Raw genomic sequence first — 21,006 nt, 5'->3', positions numbered from 1 at the left:
ATTTTATTTAAGTTTTGCCAGAGTTACTAACAAACCTACTCCTAAAAGTTTTTATGAAAGATCTACTGTATTTTATCTACCATCTGTTCGGCACTACAGTTGATCAAGCTAGCTGTTTAACCAACTCCTCTCCAAAAGGGAACAGATCTATACTGAGGATTTCCAATTTTTTTTTTTCTTTCCAAAATCTATTATTTAATCCACCTCAAGCCCTTACAGCTTCATCCAAAAGCAGTTCAGAATGTGGAAAGACAGCTAAGCTGTTTAAAAGGATGGTCCACTAGAGTAATACAGAAATCAACATTAAGACTTTCAAAAGTAAAAATAGTTCCAGAAAATCATGATGCATACCAAATGCATCTGCTAGGGAAAAAGAGTGTTATGGAAGAGAAGTCAACAGTGTTACAATTGCTAACATGAAGCTAGGCAATTAAACAATTCTTAGAACAGCAGCACTGTAGCAAGTCACAGTAAGCCTGTGCTACAGCTTTTGGGTATTTTTACCCCAATAAAATAGTCAGTGGTAGCACATACACATGACAGATCCGTAAGTCCCTATAATACCTGTAGCTAGGTAACAAAACTTAAATACATCCACACTAAAACTAATTATATGAATCCTCCCATTTTGAAATTAAGTCAAAATGCTTCATGATTGGCCCTTTCTAGTGTAAATTACATAAAGCAGAACACAGCACAAAGAACACTGCAACAGTATTGGATTCAAATCTGGCAACGAGAATGAAATACAAACCACAAAAGCTATTGGCATATTCTGTAGTCACGGAGCCTGTGTTAGTATTATTCAGATGTGGAAAAAATAAGAGGAAGCCCAAGAAAACAAAGATATTCTCAAAGAGTCTTACAGGTTAATCAATAGAGAGAAAGGGAATTAGTCCTGCGAGCCGATACACTTGGGGGTACATTTTTGTGCTTGAAGAGTTTCCAAATCAATCTTAAAACCACATCATAGCCAGTAATCAAAGAGTTTTGCCATTAATTACCAGAGCTACTAATAGGAAGAAAACATCACTGGTATGGTTATAATTCTGATATCTTCATTACCATTAGACAATGAGAAATTACCTGAGGCTTGTTTTTAGTATCTTCTTTTGCATTTTCTATTAAAGATGATTTTTCCCTAAAATAGAAGTTACTTAAATTAGAAGTGTTGCAGAAAAGGAGGACACCTTTGATGCATATACGGGCCACCTTTACTTACAAAGGATCTTCCTGGCTTTGAGTATACTGAGAAAATAAGGTAGTGTCTTGTGATGTGTCCAAATTGTTGTACATAGCAGGAATATCAACTCTGAAACAAAACCAGAAATGGTAAGTCAGACCCTTTTTTTAGAAAAATAAAAGGATAGGGTAGTGTAATGCATTCATCACAAGAGAGTGGATACTGGTATGACATGGACTGAACTTCCAAACCCTCAAGACTACTCGAACTGCAACACGCATCCACTTGGGGACGGCTGCACAAAAAGCAGGGCAGCCTATATTGCGTATCAGGAGCGCGTGTGACCATACGCTCCACTCCCTGTTCTGGGCAGAAAAGACACAAAATTGCAACTGGCTGCTACAACCTCAGACTCCAGTTGGCACAGCAAACTGCAAAGTGGATGCAGATCATGATTTATCTCCTTATTTCAAGACCGCTATTTTCAGCTGCATTAAATCTTTTTTTATTTCAAACATGCTTTTGGGGGGAGAAAACTGTGATTGCGATCCCACCCTGCAAAGAATTCATCACCACATGCGAGTTCCTGTCAAGTGCCATTGTACACAAATTCAGCTTACACTATGTTTTTGCTGTCTGAGTACAGAAAATACTCTAGTATTTTCTCACATTAAAGAGGATAATTCTAAAGATTCCCTTGCAATTAAGATGAGTCTTGGGAATACCCTAATTTCTGATATGCTACTGACATAAGACTTCTCTTCAAATTTAGAAGTCTTTCCTTCAGGTCAGGTAAAAAACTCCTTTCACGTCAATGATTTAAGAAAAATAACATCTTCCATTTCACATTGCAAGTGAGAGTCATGAAGTAAAAAAGCAAACTCCAAATTACCAAACTCCAAACAGATAACAGAGTATATTTAATCAAAATAGGAAATGCAGATCAGAGAATAATTTGGTTGCTTTAAAACAGTAAAGCAAGGAACTTTGTTAGCTTTAAACCTTTTAACTTGTAAGGAAGAGTAAGACTTGATTACCTCCAGTAGTCTCGAGATACAAGAATTGAAGTTACGTCAATTTGATGTAACTTCGATTTAAACTTAATGTGAAACGTCATTACAAGAGAGTAAGTTACAGACCTCTTTGACCTAAGCACTTCTTTTTGATGTTCTGTCAATATTCTTGCTTTTGTTTCTGGAGGAATAAACACGAAATCAACAGATTTCTCCTCTTCCAAAAGTACCTCGTTTCTAGTCTTTGAAGATGAAAATTCTAGTTTCAACTACAGAAAGAAAACAAACCCCCCCCCGCCTGGATTAGAAAACAAATAGAGAAATTGAAAGTGTTTTCACAGTTTTCAGGTACAGCCATCCTAAATGGAACAGTTCTCAAATAACCGCAGTTCTTTCAGGATATTAATTGGCACAAATCCCTCAGTAGGTGCTGATTTTCTTCATGAGTGATTTTCTTCCCCCAACACTACCACCTAGGAGAGAGTCTGCAACCCCTCCTCCGTGCCCTGAAGTGAGCTTCTGCACTTCCTTCAGTGTCGTGAAGTTCAAAGTAACGGGTCAAAGTGCCTCAATACTCAGGAGGGTTACCATTTACTGCCGTTTACTAAATCAGCGATTCCTTAAGAATACAACACCCTTCTCTCCCTAGTGCAAGTGACAGACTGGAGCAGGCAGCACAGGTCTCCCAAAACCAAGATCCACCTCAACACCCGAATCTGTCACAACCTGCAACCAGACCGAGGTGTGCATTTTGTACCTGGGTGCCACTCCTCCCATCCATAAGCAGACCTCCGTGATCCCTCCTTAAAACTCAGCCACCTGTAAACTTAGCAGGGAATTTTAACAGGAAAATTTAATTAAAGTGTGCTATACAGCCTAAGTTTGAAAGAAAAATACTTCAGCATCACAAAATTTATTAATTTTTACCAAGAATTTGCAGCCCGTACTAGACATTCTGCTGCAAAATATAATGAATTTGATTCCATCACACCTATCTGTAAACACCTTACCTTTGCAGATGTTACTTGCACCTTACTGGATTGGTCTTTTACTTCGTTTTTTAGTTCACTCGTCTGTGCCAATATGGAGTCTCGTTTCTGACCCAACTTTACTTCCATTCCACTTATTTTTGCATCCAGCTGTGAATTTTCCGCCTATTCAAATAAAAATACACCGAATGCATTGTATGAAGAAACTCCAAGCTCACAAACCCACCCTGAGATGTATTAATTCCTACAACTAAACTGTCCCACACTCCCATTTGCCTCTAAATTACATAGAGGACAACTTAAAAAATTAATTATTTCAAACAAACTAATAGAACCCGAAATTTAAAATGCATAAACCATTCAGAACCAGCTCAGTCTTTTGACAGTGCTCAGCCAGCCTAGTTTATCATTCTAAACACGAAGCAAGTGCAGGCTAATCACAGTAGAAATCAAAACTGACCTTGCCGCTACCTTCTGAACAGTTCCCATGAAGTTACACACAATGAAGCACCCACTGGGGTCAACAAAATACTCACCACATCAGAGAAGGGGCCGCTGCAGTCTTCAGCTACCTCGATGCTTTCAAAACCAGGCAGCAAGAGTGGAATTTTCTTTTTGGCTTGGCTTAACACAGATCTGCTCAACAAAAAAGATTTTTAAACTTATGGCAGGGGGCAGGAAGGCACACAAGACCAACAGATATCCCAGCTTGCACAAAAAGCAGAATATAAATGGTAACCAGAACAATACCAATTCATTTGTACATAACACAAGATCTCTTCCTTCCAAAAAAAAAAAAAAAAAAGGTATATAAAAGAAGTATCGTACTTTAACTCTTCAGGATATGTTAGTGATGTAGTCTTAGCAAATGTTGCATTCCAGAAGTGGGCACACTGGTTGCGGATTTGTTTGCTCTTATGCTGAAACATTACACAGAGCAACGGCGAAAGCTGCTCTAGCAGTTCACTATCGTAAGAGCCAGTGCAGTGAGACTGCAAACACAGGATAATCTCGGCCAGTAGTTTTTCAAGCTGAGGGAGAGAAGAAACAATAAGTTTTTTTATTTAATTCAAATATTGCACATATTCACTATTTAAAAGCTTAAAACATTATTCAAAACATTATTATCCCATAGAATAGTATGGCCTGAATAAACAAGTTTAAACACCACACCACATGAAAAGTCTAATAGCTAAGCTTAGTGGTCCTCCCCTCAGCTACCTTTTTAGTAAAAAATAAGTAAGTTTAAAAATTAAATCTCTACCTTCATTACATTTTTCAATTTTTTTTTTTTTTTTAGGATACAGGATGAATGGCAAAACTCGTGTCACACATTTTCCCAAACCCAAGCTATTTCTCTAGCAAATTTACCTTGTTGTTAAGATTACTGTATACTTTAGATACATCAGCAAGCCTGCCAAAACAAACAAAAAAGTTATATTTTGCTGTCTCATTTATCCCAAGCATAAGAATTAAACACATAATGCACTCAAGCACTGCACACTAGTTTTAGTATACAACTTGATGAAATAATGTTGTGAAACTAGCCTCCCACTGGGCAATTAAAAAATTTCCTGATGTAAATAGTTTCAAGTAAGCCTATCCTTTATCCCCCACTGATACTTATATGCTAACTTTTAAGAGAAACTAATGGAAAGATGGGTAGTAATTAGTACAAACTTAAAGTTTTCTTATGAAGTAACTTCTAACTGCCTTCTTTATGTTGCTCTTAACCCTCTCCCCAAACAGATTTCCCAGGCCCCATAAATATCTGCATTAAAAAGCTGAAGTACCACCTAAACTCAGTAACTTCATGTAAATAAATCCCTAGGTACACTACCCTGAAAAACGTGAGAAAACTACATTTAGTAATTCATTTTATATAAGCCTGTGACCTCCAATCTGAAGAGGTTCCCGAACTTGTATTTGCTTGCACATGCCTTCCTTCAAAAACATATATCCAACACTCACTTCTGCCTTTTAATGAATAATTCTAAGACAACGCTCAAAGAAAGGCAGATAAGATGGGAGATGGAGAGAGGTGGTGTTCAGCTCAACCTTACACACGAACAAGCAGCCTCTTGCCTCCAAGACAGGGACTCCTGGTGAATTTTAGGTTAGTGGTAGCAGTCCTGCTTCAAGTTTCAGGCTGACTGGCAGCATCCTATCCTGTCCTATCCTCCCAAAACACTCAAAGCTGTACTCCATTTCTTTTCCTTATCCTGAGCAAAGTGTACATCTCTTGCATCATCAGCAAATCAGAGACAAGCCTCTGCCAGCCCCCTCCCACCAAGCCCCTAATAATTCCATCATGTCCTGGGAAGAGAAGCCTACAACAATTAAAAAAAAAGCAAAGCCATATGAAAAAAGGAAAAAAGCGCATAGCAACCAGCAAGTATTTCTCAGTACTTCCCTCTGCTTAAAAACCTGCAGGATTTTAGTGCACATCAACTAATTATGACTTCTCTATTTTGTACAAAACGTTACGCAGTTCCTGCCCACTAGAAAACAAATTATGTTAATAACTATCTTCATCACAGTGAAAATAAATAGCACGTGGAAACCATTAACACTTCAGTCTCGCAGAGATGACAACACATTCACTCTAGAGACACAGCAATTTTAAACACCAAGCTTTCAGAAGTCCTATAGGTTTCCTTTCACGTACAACTAGGTAGGTTTGGTTTTATGTCCAAAGAAAAGCACTACAATGCAGACTGCTACTCGCACGTGCGTGTTTTGCATCCCACTGAAAGTGACAGGAGGGCAGGGCTGCGCCGTGGGCTCTAGGGTAACACACGTGCCGGGCGGGCTGTTCCTGGCAGCCGCCTTCGCTCAGGTACACCACGCGCTCAGCCCCAGCACCCCAGTTTTTGTGCTGCAGTTGTAGAAAACAGCAAGTTCTCAGCCACTACCTTAAAGACCCATTCTTTCTGCAGTGTTTGGGTGCACTACAAAAATAGTACCTACTAGCTGGGCTGAATCTAGTAAAATACACGGTGTTCTCAAAGGCGAGAGACTTGGCAGGAGCTGAAAATTCTTGGCATATTAGTGCCAAAGCTCTGAAAAACCCTGAGCTATATTCAAATACACTGCTTGCTACAGACCATGCAAAGTTTCACCAATGTGCAGCAATACAATGAATCCAGTTTTCCAACCATTATTAAAATACTCACTTTGTTTTTTCATAAAACACTGCCAGGGGTTTTGAAAAAATTGCAAACATAGTCCCAATCACTGAAGGCAATGAAACGTGGCTGATGATGTTGTGAAGAATAGCAATAATTGAAGGACCGACAGCGACCAATGTTTCAGAACAGGTTTCTTTGGAACTGAACACATGGAAAGAGTTTAGTAACATCACCAGGAGTTTAAATAGAGAGGTAAGCTTTCCAAGGGGCTCCTTTTTCTTCTTAGACCAATCTGTAGGTGTCTGTGGAGCTAACATAAAAAAAAAAACTTAAATTTTTTTCCTATCTAACCAACATGCATTACAACAAAACACATCTGAGCTTTTTTGTATACATGAGAAACAGAACTTTAATTCCCAAACTGCATCTACATACAAATAGTTTAAAACCAGACCTAACAGAAGACATACATTTTTTTAATATATAATTTTATCATACCACTACAGATATGACTCCTATTCCTCTTATTTATATTTATGGTTGGTAAGACAAATGACTATGCTTTTAAGTATCTTTAATGCCTGCTTGCAAAGAGACAGCAACCACTCTACACATGCTTGCTGATATGCATAAATTCTAGAACGGGCAAGGAGGAGGGAAGGGGAAGTATCAAGTTTAATTTGTTTGTTTGTAAGTGAAGTCTCCATCATGGTTTTCCTCATCAACTTTTCTAACTAAAGCTTTTCATTCTTTCAGCAGTCCAGCACAATGTCTTACTACTTTAACAAATTCATATGGGGCAGAGAAATTATAAACACTTCAAGTTTTATATTGAATGAGGTTATTTTGTAAATTATTTCTTCAGCTTCAGTAGTAGGAAACAAAACAAAGAACATTTTTACATACAATGACCTTTTGTCTTCTGTTAAACCTATTCTTGACCGTTTTATGCAAAGCAGCTTCAGGAGCAGTAGCTTTGCAAATGTTAAGAGTTTATCATCATTTTAGGCAGGTATTATATAATTAGGCTATGGATTATGACCAAGCATTGCTGCTTCAGATTATGTTTGAGCAAAGCAAAAGCAGCAGATTTCACATGCAAAAATGAAATCATAGCCAACATATCAAATACAACTTCAGAAACCAGCAGTGTTTTATAGGGAAATGAAATGAAAAATAAAGTGGCCTCAACGTTTACATCAATTTCAGATGTATTTTGCCAGACTATACAGTAACTACTGAACTGCTCAACAAATAGAAGAGATCTGATCCTCAAATATGCACACTGGATATTTTTAGGGTTTTTTTTTTTAATGATTTTTTTTTTGGACAATCCCTTCAGTGCTTAGATAGTATGTGTAGCATATACAGACCATTGATATCCTACAGTCATCACTTCTGCATATACAACAACTCTAATTTTCGACCAACCCTAGGAGAAAGACACAGAAAACCCCAATATTGAAGTATTGTCTTACATCTATTTTTTGGCTGATATTTAGTACCATATGGTGCAAAGTTGATGCAGTCAACCATAACTGACATAATATGGGTGAGACCATCCATCATTGAAAACATCTGAGGAGGAAACAGAAGTCATCAGCAAAGCCCCAAAGAGCAACAGTGACAAAAAAAACGTGTTGCCCATTCAGGACAGCAATGCAAACAGCTTTTAAATTTAAAAGTGGATCAAATTTGCCTGCATTATCAGCTAAGACTCCGGTAAGATTACATTTTAACACACACACACACACACACAGATTTACAAAAGCTGAAGACTGAGTCTTCCCATTCTATGCAAATAAGACATAAACATATATACTATCTAAAGAAGCAAAACAGTAACAGGCAGCTGTAAGAAGGTGTTAGCTTCAGGAAGATGCATCAAAGTATTAAGGTTCAAGGTACCATCCATCTAGCAACACATGTCACCAAATGTCAGTGTGTGCTTAAGTTCACAAAGCCTGACTTTCAGAAAAGCCACTGTAGGCATAACAATAAGGCTGTCATTAACATTCCGGAAGCATGATCGATTTCTAGTACATACAAAAAGATGGGTCAAGGTGGTTGGGTTTTTTTTCCCCAATCCATCTCAAATTCTTCTAAATAAAACAAAATTTGCTTTTAAAAGGAACATTGATATTGTGGGCCAAAACCAGTTTAGTTTCAATCTAACTTACATACCAAAACTGTAAATTGCTTAAGTTTGGTTAATAATTGCTTTCTTGCTTAATAATTGCTTGCTTAATAATTATTAATTTTTGAAAATTGAAGTTTATCATCAGGATACAGCAGCATCCAAAGTAAGTTTTAATGATGTAATCCTCCAAATTCCATATTTTCAAATTCCATTTTTCTTTCTCGTCTGTTTCTTATTTGTTACTTTCATGGTATTTTTTCAAAAGACAGTCAACTTTGAAGCATGAATGATTTTATGTTCCAAAGCTAATGTTCCCTGACATCTACAGACACTCTATCTCCCCATGTGATGTGGGCTTGCAAACATGCAAGACAGATAATAGAAAGGCTTCCTCTTTCAAAAGCTTTCTCTTTTATAAAGCTTTACAAGTAAATTCTTTAAATTTTAGGGTACAAGGTTGACGGTACCAGGAATATAGCAAGTTATGCCCTCAGAAAGCTACAGTGCTGCCCTACCATCCTTCCTAATCAAAACGCCTGTTTTTGTGGTATTTGTGAATTCAACCTGAACTTACTTTATATATACACACACATTTCAACCGGACAAATCATATTTACCGTGATGATGACATTCACTAAGCCATTATTACTTAGAAGAAAAATCCGAAGACTGCTTAACTGCTATTTTAGTATTTAAGCTTGATAATTATTTCTACTCTCTTCTTTCAATCGATTTCTACATCAACTCCAACTTCCGTTAGTAAAAAGAATTTTGTTACAGCTTTATCTAAGTCTCACCCAAAACATTTTAAGTTACAGAAAGTACTACACCAGAGTTTACAATAGGTTCTTATATCTAATTTAAAATATATCTGCTAAAAGTATTTATATAGTTCAGTATCACTGGTTTATACTCACTACTGGAGTTTCACCTTCTAGCCCAGATATTATTTTGGCACAAAGTTCTTCACAGCATAGGTTTTCTTCTGCTGTTGCAACTAAAGCAGCACAGCGAGCAAATGCTCTATACAGGTCTGACCAAGTGCGCAACAAGGATTTCATAGTTGGCTTTAACAACAGAAAGAAAAAGTTTATAAATATCAACATCTGTGCATAGAGATAAAAACTTAAGTTTTCTTCTTCTGTCAAAACCTATGTAACTCAAGAAATCCAACTCTGGAGCAGTGGTCCAACGTATATACATATTGGGAACAACCTCTACTCTGAAATTATCAGATAGTACTTCACAGTTTTTATAAAACCTGCATTGTTTCTAAGCAACATTATGCATTCACCATTACCTGTGGAAATTCCTGAAAGGGGAAGATATGCAATACGGGTAGCAACAATGCACTATAAACAGCATTGAAGTTGTGTTCCAGTGCATCACCCTGATTTACTTCATTAGTCTGCAATGAGAAAACAATCTTCTGATTAACGAAGCTGCAAAATTTAGATGACAAATAAGGCTGTTCTAAATACATATACTTTATACATAAGATCTGTGCAAGGTAAATTGCCAGTGGCATTTTGAAATTAGCTATTCTCAGTTCTTTCAAGAGTTCAAGCTGATCCCACTATCCCACTATTTAAAGAGATAAAAAGCACTGTTTCTAAATTCCAAAATAACTTAATTCCAAGAATAAAACCAATCCGTTAGAAAACGCCTTATGTATTTTTTACTTCTTTCAGTTGCAATAAGCGATGACAGCAACCTACTTAAAGCACCTAAAACTTTCTTCATAAATTCTATGATTTTTAGGTCTAATGACTACATGAGGATCAGTTCAACAACCCCTACATTACAGTCAATATACTTTGCGTAAGTAATCTGTGGAACCTGTTGAATATTACAGTTTATATGCCTCTCATTAGGGCTTCCAACCAAAAAGCCTGACATTAGTAACAGCCACTGTTGTAATTACATCCTAAACATCACAACTCGGTATTTACTATATTTTCACATAAAGCAAAGAAGCCTCTTAACATTTAAAAGTTAACAGGGCCTGGAGGGCAGGTTTCCATCCTTTGTAGCAGCAAGACTATGCTGCTTGTGTGAAGTGAAGGCTTGAAGCACATCTATGAACTTGTTTATAATCTTAAAAAAGGAGAGGAACATTCCCAACACTATATTGGACACTGCACTTAAGAGTGATCCACACTCTGGATCACTACTCCACTACTGCCCTTCATCCTACCTCACTGCAAACATTCATACTCCAGTTAGGGGCTTTTTAAAAAAATGCTGCACACATTCCAGTTTCAGAAATACTGCCAGGGCTTATTTCATTTTACTGACACTTCAAGACATGCAATTCCTAAAAATACATAAAATATCAGCACAAAGTCTTCCTGCGATTTTTTTTTGAGGGGGGGGTGCAAGGCCAGGGAGATGGGGAAGAGAACAAAAAGCCACTATACCCGATTAATCCATTCAGTTAGCGGATTAACAACAATACTCCACATTCTCCAAAGATGCTCCTTATTTTCCACTTGCTTTGCACTCTGATTAATAATGCAGATCACAGATTCACTGAAAGCCAGTGGAGATGTAGGCCCAGACAAAACATAACCCACAAGCGTTTCCAGAATTACAAAGAATCTAGAGAAGAAAGTTAAATAGGTAAGATACTTTTTTCAGCTGAAGTTAGGAAAAACTTCTGTGAAGTCTTCTACGGGAAGGTTGTTATAAACAACCACCACCACATACCTCTCATCTGTTACACAGCATTCCAAGAGGTTATTATGGAAAGGCAGCTGAATTAAGAACAAAGCTGGTGTTCCCTTGCAAGAGAAATTCAAGAGGTCAAAACAACATATACATTGATCAAATGAAATGGTTGCCTCATGTGTATCTATATCCTACATTTAACTCTAAGCAAGAAATCTGCAATTATTAAAAGTTGTCAAAAATTGTCAATTCTAACACTTCAAAATAAAAGTGAGAGGGAAAGCTGGAAATCTAAGCTTCTGCTAGATCCTGGTGCTTCAGCAGAATACCAATTATACTATAGTTGAAGCAAAACCCTCTTCTGTTTAAAAGGTTGCAAGTTTTATAGTACTTAGTCACCACTGCCTTGAAATGACATGCAACACAGTAAGGTAGGTGTACATAACAAAATCAATGCATATTATGATACCTGGCACAAGATGGAGCAACATGCAATTTGCTTATTTCAAGGTTTCAGCACGGCATCTTTTGGACAACCTCTGTTAAAATCTATCTTAAGTGTTTCAGGTTTGCTAATGTTAAAGTGTTTAACAAAATGCATTGAATACCTGCCAATTAAAACTTCAATCAGCCTAATAAAGTTCTGACTCTTGTACCTAAGTCAGAAAAAGCCTCCAAATGTAAATAAAACACTCGGGGGGGGGGGGGGGGCGCAGGCTGGGAGGAATTTTGAGAGTTGAGCTCTTAAGCCAGTTCTGGTAGACAAAGTTTTATACTGCTCACTTGACTTGAAGCATTCACTTACTCTTGTTACACTTAGGTCATCTCTCACAGATACTTGTCTGCTTTTAAAAGCTTCCAAATGAATTCCATGCATTCCTTGGCTAACAAGGTAAAGGTTTAGCTACTTTCCTAGGCCAAAAAGCTCTATCTCCACTGCTGCAAAATAAACAAGCTGCCTTCTATCTACTGGTGGATGTAGAAGAGCTAATCATCATCCAATTTTAAAAGTCTCTAAACAACCTTTTGAACTTTTAATAAATCTAACTGGTAGCATGCTCCCGCTCAGTCTGCTCCACTCCAAACAAAAACCAAACACACACACACAAAAAACCCAAACCACCAAAAAAAGGTGTCATTTCAGCCTTTTCTCACAGGTTATTTTTTGTGGTTATTTTCTAGACTGCTATCATCTGTTTCTCCCTTCCAGTGCAGTACACAGAACACAGTACAGCACTCCAGTCAGGGCTCATTAGGACCACAGCAGAACAGAGTAGTTCTCACTACTAACAAATATCACTGCTTTTCCTGCCCGAGACTACAGCCAGTAAGTTCAGGCTTAGTTCACTATTACTTCTGAACTTTTTCTGAAATAATGCTGTCTAGCATGACATTCTCTGCTTTGCTCCTATGCATTTAATTTTTCCTGAGGAGTAACGCTTTCTACCTTTAAGTACTTCACTCTATTGACTTCAGAACAGTTCCGCAAAACATCAGTTTTCAGTAAATAAGTAGTACTACGCAGTTTGACTATGCAGTCTCCTTGCAAAGTATCTACAACCTGTATTTTGAATCATGACCTCAACATGAGAAATCCTCTTTCATTATTACAGTACTTTCAGCATACCCCTTTTTAGTGATAGACAGTTAAATTACTCATCAGAGGCGAGGGCTGGAAACGAAGTCTGCATTCTGGAACACGAAATAACACCATTTCCTGGATCTTGCGACTTACAAAACTTGGTACGTTTGTGCAGATTCGACATCCTAATACCTTTCAGCATGAAGACAAAGTCTGGAATGAAGTCAGACTTACATTTAAAAGGTCCATATCAGCAACCTGATAAGCTGGTGATCCCAATATTTTTGGAGGCAATTCCTTAACAGTAATATCAATGAGGGACTAAGGAGGAGAAAAGAAGAAAATGTATGTAAATATTTTTTTTCCCCAAGGGCTAGAATATTTTAAGTCACACCACAAATAAAAGCAAAATTGTAACAATTGCTTCCCTTTAGTAAAATGACAAAAAATCCATCATGAAAGTAACTGTCCTTTGAAGCAGAAGGTTCTGGTAGGGGAACCATGCACCCAATTCTGTGAACATTGCTGATAAACATGAAAAATACTTTTAAAGAAAGAAACCCTTAAGCAACTCTATGCCATCTGATGAGAACGGCATAACTTACAGTTTACACCAAAAAGTTGTCTCTCTTAAAGAGACCATTCTGATAAGTTAGATGCAAAAGGCTGCTACTAATCCAAATCTAGACCATCAAAAAGAAATGAGATTTAAAAACCAGACAAACCCACCCAACTTACCAGTATTTTCTGCACAGGAAGACAATTTGATCTAACAGTGTTTTTTAAGGCCTGTAGTAACATAGTAAGTACTTCTGACCCTTGCTTTTCTTTCTTATTTCCTAGAATAAAGCATATTTACAGTTAGAGCGGAACAAAGTAATGGTCACTCCAACTATCATTTAGAATTTTATATTCAAGTACTGTAATGTACCGTAAGATCAAAAAAATTCTGTGTATATTTATAAACCTACACCAAATACTTAATAGATTCAGATACCAAGTCTCTGCTCTGAAGAACAGCGTAACTGAAACTTCAACATTTAAATAAAAAAACCCTGTAAGTTTTATTAGTAAAGTGGAAACACCTTCGTATCGTTAACAACCTTAACTTTGACACACTAAAACAGCTGTGAAATTTTGCATTCATCCAAGCAATGCACTTCATTTCTCTTAACTTTTCAGTTAGATCTTTCAATATAAGAGATTTCATTATTAAGAATATTCTGGACTTTCAAAGCCTTTACACAGTAATGAACACTTTTTTAAAACAGGAAACAACTTACTTCCATCCATCAGTAAAGACACTATACTTTACTATGAACTAAAATTTAATTAAATAAAAAAAAAAAAGGTAGCTGTAGTCACATAACAAAGACTTTACACTAATTTGAGTAACACAGTGAATGTCTCAACTTCTCAATACCAAAGACTTGGGGTGGGTTACTTTTTTTGGAAATGGTAAGATTTCTTCAGCAAGAACTGCAATTAAAGTACTTCAATGTCTTTCTTACTGCTACATGCAGTACACCTGCAGCCATACACTACTGTGCCTTCCCTAATAAGCCTTACTGGATCAGATCAGTATGATTTTGTATTTGTCACACAAAGATGCAGGCATCATGAAAAACACCAGTCGTTGCTTCAAAAAGAACTACTGATGATGCCTAAAACCAAGCTTTACCACCAATGAAGCAAACACTACTTAAGGTCTAGTCTTAAAAAAACCTCTAACTGGTCAGCAATGACAAATAAAAAAAAACCAACCACTTTTTACCTGATTCAATAGCTGTTTTTACATATCCATTTATGTCCTTCCATATAACATTCAGCATACAATCTACAAAATAGCACAATATTTTTATTCAGTTTGTAATAAAAATATTAAACAAAATTGCAGTTAAAATACAAACTGTGTTAAACGGACTTTGACATAAGCCAAAACTGACTAAGCTTTCAAACCAAGTCAGACCAGTTCTATTTAATGTAACACTGGACTATTACAGAAAGTGGTTATTTCTTCTTATGCTTCCCTCACCCACTTAGTTTTCCAGAAAAGAAATCAAATTTCACCACTAAATTCTTACCAGGAATTTCTTTTCCAATTGCAATAAAGCCATCCTGAACTGCATTTATAAGCGTACTGGCATGCTTACAAAAAAAAGAAGGGCTACTGATCAGTGGGTACTGGAGAGGCTCTAGGAGAACAAAAAAACATTTTCTGTAAATCTGTTATTTTGCAGTCTACCGGTTAAGATAAGGCTTAAAAATAATCAAGTACCTATTTGTATGTACACCATTTAATATAAAAACAACTTCTAATATTAATGACGTCAACTAACAGTTTTAAATGTTTAAAGCGTTTCATTCTAGTAGACATCTTTAAATCCAACAAAATTTGCAATTTCAGATTATGCGAAAGTACTTAAAAAAATATAATTCATATACCTAAACTAAGTACAAGTTTGTTTTGCTTAGCAAACTCTAAAACTTCTGATCCCATCAAGAAGTGAAGCAGCATTTCAATTCCCAAAAGCTGAATGGAAGGAATCATCACCACTCCTGCTGTACTAGAATTCAAGTTGAGCCTTGGTGTGACCGGACTTGCAAACGGGTAAGGACCTAAGTGAGAGGAGAAAAATTACATTGTCTCACGTCACCTGCAATCAAGTGAAAGGAAAGATCCAATAGACCAAAATCTCAAAGTTAACAGGAAAAGAAAGAATCACAGAATAGAGTTGGCTAAAAGGGACCGCTAGCAGTCAGCCAGATACCTAGCATGCACTCCTATTCAGTAGGGTTTAACATCACAGTCATAACTATGTATTTTGAAAGTATATTTTATACTTTCCAAATACTGCAAACCCTTAGACGCCGAACTTTATTTTGACAACAAAAATGCTATAGAAATGAAAATGGCATATATAAATAGCACATTGTTCATGAAAACATGAAAAACGAAGTTTAAAACCAAAGCTCTCTTGCAAAACAGGACACAATTCAGGACATTTGTCCTGGTTTTGGCTGGGAGAGTTAGTTTTCTTCCTAGTAGCTGGTATGGCGCTGTGTTTCAGATTCAGTACGAGAACAATGTTGGTAACACACTGATGTTTTCAGTTGTTGCTGAGCAGTGTTTATGCTAAGTCAAGGACTTTTCAGCTTCCCACACCCAGCCAGCAAGAAGGCTGGAGGGGCACAAGAAGTTGGGAGGGGACACAGCCAGGGCAGCTGACCCAAACCGGCCATACCATGTGACGTCATGCCCAGTACATAAACAGGGAAGTTGGCCTGGGAGGATCACTGCTCGGGAACTAACTTGGCATTGGTCAGCAAGCAGTGAGCAACTGCGTTGTGCATCACTTGTTCTGTATATTCTTATTCTATTATTGTTATTACCATTATCATTATTTTCTTCCTTTTCTGTCCTATCTCAACCCACAAGTTTTCCTTCCCCCCCCCCCGATTGTCTCCCCCATCCCACTATGGGGGGGAAGGGAGCAAGCAAGCGGCTGCGTGGTGTTTAGCTGCTGGTTGGGGTTAAACCACAACAGCATTAAAACTGGTCCTCAACACAATTTGATTAGTGCAATTTTGTAAACTTGAAATACTGACTACAACAGCCTAATTTTTTCCAATGTAAATGAAAGCCAGAGAGGGACTTTTTACAAGGGCATGTAGTAAGAGGACAAGGGGTAATGGCTTTGAACTGAAAGAGGGCAGATTTAGATTGGGTGTAATGAGGAAATTCTTCACTGTGAGGGTGGTGAGGCGCTGGAACAGGTTTCCCAGAGAGGCTGTGGCTGCCGCAACCCTGGCAGTGTTCAAGGCCAGGTTGGATGGGGCTTTGAGCAACCTGGTCTAGTGGAAGGTGTCCCTGCCCACGGCAGGGGGGCTGGAACTAGAGGATCTTTAAGGTCCCCTCCAACCCAAACCATTCTATGATTCTATGAATATAAATCACTACCTGTGAGCTCTCCAATGAACACGCAGAAAAATTACTGGTTTTAATAATAATATATTGCAAATGAAAAAGCATAATCATGTTAAATAGATTACTTTCTGTATCTAGAATACAGTTGGAAACAGGCTTGTGGTTTAATACCTGATTTCTGTGCAGGGGTTGCCGAGGCTAAACTTTGGTTGGCTGGTACACGTAAGGGAGTTCCTTGCAATGCAGCAGAAGAATCTGGACTTAAAGTACTTTGGATTAATGGTACACAAACCTGCAAAGATAACAAACCTCAGTGAAAATAGGCATGACACATACAAGCCACAAAGAACCATGTTTCAAATATCACATAGACTGTACTGTTGTTCACAGCATCAGTGCTTCAGAGTTTCCAGGTACTTATAACAATATTTTAGGATGCTGTATAAAACATGCATATACATGAATTAGAAACGGCTAGGTTAAACAACAACTTATGTTAGAATGATCCAACTATACTGTATCTAAAAAGGTTAATTTTTTTCTTTACTCCCACCCTGAAGTTTAATTTAATGAAATTCAGAAACCTAATAGAAATATTACATTCACTCCCGTTATAATGCGAGTAGTAATGAAACACCTCCATCATTTTTCCTCTCTATGCATCTTTCTAAATATTTTGTGATCTTTTCAGTATGTTTTCCTATGGCAGACTTTCCAAAGCATACACTTGCACAGCGAAAGGACAAAGCAGTCCTTACATAACGTGCTTACGTTTACTATTGCTGTGCACTCGCTGGAGATCTTCACTGAGATGCTCACATGACATGCAGATAAGCTCTCAAATCTTTTGGAACTTTAAAAAGATTGGACTTATAGCCCCAAGCACTCCTGCTCTATAGAACACATGCACAGCACACATCGGATTTGGTTCCTTAAGACAGTCTTATTTTAATAATAAGCTAGAGAAGGACAAAGCAGGTACAGAATTAGTTACGGTAACAAAGAGGGGACTTAACTTCACACGCTCAACATAGGCTAAGTGATTATGCTATGTTCAGTTCTGTTACCTGTTCAAAGTTTGCAGGCAGCTGAGGTCCCAGCCTCATAAGTAAATACCACCAGACCTCCAGTTTTGTCAGTGCCAAAGCCTCTGTTCTCACATGGATCGAGCTCAGTGGCTGCATTAGCAATTTCAGCCTTTTAGCACTGCACAATATATCTTGAAGACCAAAAAAGCATATTTTTAAGGAACACAAATAATTAAATCACAGAACAACAAAAAAAGAAAATTTTTAAACTATTAGGTTTTTTCCTAATATATTTTAGCTTAAAATTCAATTAATGACAATTTGCAAAACTAAAATACATAGTAAATGCACCAACCTTTCAGACTATTTTACTGCTCTATTGTCTAGAGCAACCCTGGAAATAGCAAGTATTTCTTTCCAATATCAAGACCGAAATGAAATCTACTGAATATCAACATAAACAGAAGGAAATTCACTCTTGCTTGCTATGTTAAGAGACTCCTATCTGCCACAGTAGAAGAAAAAACAAACACTTAACACACATGTGCATTACCCCTGGATGAGAATGAATGATCTGAAATACAGCATGCTGAGGCTGCAAATGATCATTTACCGCTGAAGCAGAACTAGCATAGCATGTCTGGACAGAAGTTTGCTCAAGCCTATGCAAGTGTTCAAAGAAGAGAAAAACTTTTAGCCAGCCCAGCAGCATCAGAACCTGTCCACCTGCAATTCATAAGAAACTGCTGACAGAGACTGCTTTTGCAGTATGCAATCCTTATTAGCCATACTGGAACACGCACAATGAAGGCCAATCGTGCCATGGATTTTACCTTCCAAAAGAATCAAATCCTTTTTTAGTAATTTACGGGAAACAACGATCAGAACAAATGACTAGTTAATTTACGGGAAACAATGATCAGAACAAATGACCAGATAGGAAACAAATTAAAATGACAATTTAAGTTAAATTCAGCTAAACTAAGAAATGTCCACATTTAGCTTTCTCTTCAGAGGACAAAGTAAGGAGAAGCACAATCAAGGTAAAAAATAAAGTGTCTTTTGACACAGGCTAGACTTAAAAGGCTTGTTCATGTCTCACTTATACCTTTAAAGCAACTTTTTTTAACACCTCTAGAATCCTGAAGCATTGCTCTTCCCCAATTAATCCACGCAATCCAAAATAAGATCTACAGAATGTTTTATTCTCTATTTCATTGCTGTTTGGATCAATTAAAGCATTACAGAACAAAGGTTTGCTAATTTTATTCTATTTATTTCTCCTAGCAGAAAAGTTAAGATAGAACTACTGATCAAACTGTCACTTTTCCTTAAAACAAACAAACAAAACAACTTGAATTTTACTTATGTATGTACACACAGTATATACCACTATGTATATATATACACCACTACATATATACCACAGATATACTAAGTGTATATCCAGTGGTATGTACCATAGTATTAACCACCATTAGACAGAATATTCTCTCCCAGTTATGTAAAGTGACAGTAGTCAAAACAATTCAGGTTAACTTTTTTTAATCTACCTGGATTTAGAGCAAAATTATCTATTAGACTCTTCCATGCAATGAAGGCTATTTTCTTTACCACTGGTGAGCCACTACGAAATCCAAGTTCCTCCAGCTGCAGCAATGAGTTGATAAAACTGCCACTACGATGCAGAGTCTGAAGATAAAGAAGTTCAGAATAAAGATATTTATGTTGTCAAAAATTTCTTCAAGACTCGTGACTGTAAAACTTGGTGCTTTTCTACTTACCTTTCCAAGTAATTTGACAAACAGCGGCCATAATTTTAACACGTAAGTCTCATTTTTTGTAGAAAACAATTTCTGAAGTTCTGAAATTATTTTCTGCAGACAGAAAGAAACATAATTTCTACAAGAAATATATTCAAAGCATGCTAAAAACTACATATTCATACCAATGTCTGGAGAAACAACCAACCTGGAACTATGCTATTTCTAGATCAGAAAGATTTCATGCTGTACTGCATAGCATTTGCTGATACATGAGTCGAACATTGCTACCATAATTGAAACCAACCATAAACTTCAACTATTCTGATATGCACAACCAAAAAAAAAAATCAAAATCCATTTCCTTAAATACTTGTAGTCTAACTCTCAAGTCAAAACACACTGTAACCCTAAAAACCACCTTGTTTGTTCGGGGTTTTTTGTTAAGGTACTTAACTTCAGCAGCGAATAAGGCAAAATAGATAAGCCTACAGCTCTGGAAGTGAAGGGGAACATGAAAAGCTTCATCAAAAAGACCAAGGGAGCTGTTGCCAAATAGGGTGGGGAATCTTTTAAGGGACATGGAAAATGCTGAGGTACTCAATGCCTTTCTTGCCTCCATCTTTACCTTCAGGCCTCCAAGATCTGTCTCCCATTACCTTTGCTGCTGGGCACACGCGTACTACCCGTGGTAGAGAAGAACTGAGTTGGGGACTACTTAAGTAAGCTTGACATACACGAATCCATCAAACTCTACAAGGTATATCCAAAGGTGTTGAAGGAAAAGGCCAATGACACAACAAGGCCACACTATTATTTCTGGAGAGGTCGCTGCAACCAGTAGAGATCCCCAACGATGGGGTAGGGCAAGACAAATTTTATGCCACCTTCCAAAAAAAAAAAAAACCAAACCAAAACCCAAAAAAAACCCCAAAAACAAACCACAAAAGAGAGGATCTGGGGAATTACAAGCTAGCCAATCTCACTCCTGTGCCTGGAAAAATTATGGAGCAAATTCCTGTGGAAGCCATTTCTAGGCACATGGAAGAACAAGAAGGTCCTTACAAACAGCCGGCACAGTTTTACTGTGGGCAAAACCTGATTTTCCAATCTGACTGACTTCTATGAGGAAATGCCTGGTTTTGCAGATGCAGGGAGTGTAGCAGATGTTCTCCACTCCAACTTTAGCAAGGCTTTTGACACAGTCTCCTCTAGTGTCCTTGTAGCCCAACTGGGGAGATACAAACTAGTTAGATTACACGGTGTGTGGCTGGACTGTTAGGCTCAAAGGTTGGTGGTTACCAGTTCAGAGCCCAGGTTAAGTGTGCAGTTCACAAAGGGTCAACAAGGGCTGATACGATTTAACACAATCAACGGCGGGGGGAAGCATCAGTAGATATGCTGGAGGACAGGGGTACCATTCACAAGGATCTTTACAAGCTTGAAAAATGGACTGACAGAAACCTCACAGAATTCAAAGGCAAAGACCTACACCTGGGATAGATGAACTCTGTGTACTGGTACCCACTAAGGACTCACAGGCTATGTAACACCTCTGCAGAAGAAGTAGTGGGGCACA

General features: G+C 37.5%; 1 protein-coding gene across 4 annotated transcripts in view; it reads right to left on the bottom strand.

The window, feature by feature from the left end:
- RIF1 (replication timing regulatory factor 1) overlaps positions 1–21,006 on the bottom strand; it is a 37,152-nt gene that overhangs the window by 7,257 nt on the left and 8,889 nt on the right. For 2 of the 4 annotated variants that reach the window (XM_052793063.1, XM_052793064.1), the window contains exons 7-28: positions 19,449–19,541; positions 19,218–19,356; positions 17,704–17,855; positions 16,808–16,928; positions 15,154–15,327; positions 14,793–14,903; positions 14,483–14,545; positions 13,447–13,547; positions 12,943–13,029; positions 11,166–11,239; positions 10,877–11,057; positions 9,757–9,864; positions 9,374–9,523; positions 7,795–7,894; positions 6,362–6,626; positions 4,557–4,599; positions 4,014–4,216; positions 3,722–3,821; positions 3,207–3,350; positions 2,323–2,465; positions 1,223–1,312; positions 1,087–1,141 (exon numbers count right to left, since the gene is read on the bottom strand). In XM_052793063.1, the coding sequence (XP_052649023.1) occupies positions 1,087–1,141; positions 1,223–1,312; positions 2,323–2,465; positions 3,207–3,350; positions 3,722–3,821; positions 4,014–4,216; positions 4,557–4,599; positions 6,362–6,626; positions 7,795–7,894; positions 9,374–9,523; positions 9,757–9,864; positions 10,877–11,057; positions 11,166–11,239; positions 12,943–13,029; positions 13,447–13,547; positions 14,483–14,545; positions 14,793–14,903; positions 15,154–15,327; positions 16,808–16,928; positions 17,704–17,855; positions 19,218–19,356; positions 19,449–19,541 (2,697 nt within the window). Of the gene's footprint in view, positions 1–1,086; positions 1,142–1,222; positions 1,313–2,322; positions 2,466–3,206; positions 3,351–3,721; positions 3,822–4,013; positions 4,217–4,556; positions 4,600–6,361; positions 6,627–7,794; positions 7,895–9,373; positions 9,524–9,756; positions 9,865–10,876; positions 11,058–11,165; positions 11,240–12,942; positions 13,030–13,446; positions 13,548–14,482; positions 14,546–14,792; positions 14,904–15,153; positions 15,328–16,807; positions 16,929–17,407; positions 17,495–17,703; positions 17,856–19,217; positions 19,357–19,448; positions 19,542–21,006 lie in introns of those variants that run through there. The other 2 variants (XM_052793065.1, XM_052793066.1) reach the window with 2 other exon arrangements.

The sequence above is a fragment of the Harpia harpyja genome, chromosome 7 (assembly GCF_026419915.1).
Source record: "Harpia harpyja isolate bHarHar1 chromosome 7, bHarHar1 primary haplotype, whole genome shotgun sequence".
NCBI classification, from domain to species: domain Eukaryota; kingdom Metazoa; phylum Chordata; class Aves; order Accipitriformes; family Accipitridae; genus Harpia; species Harpia harpyja.
This window is presented reverse-complemented; position numbering and strand designations above follow the sequence as displayed.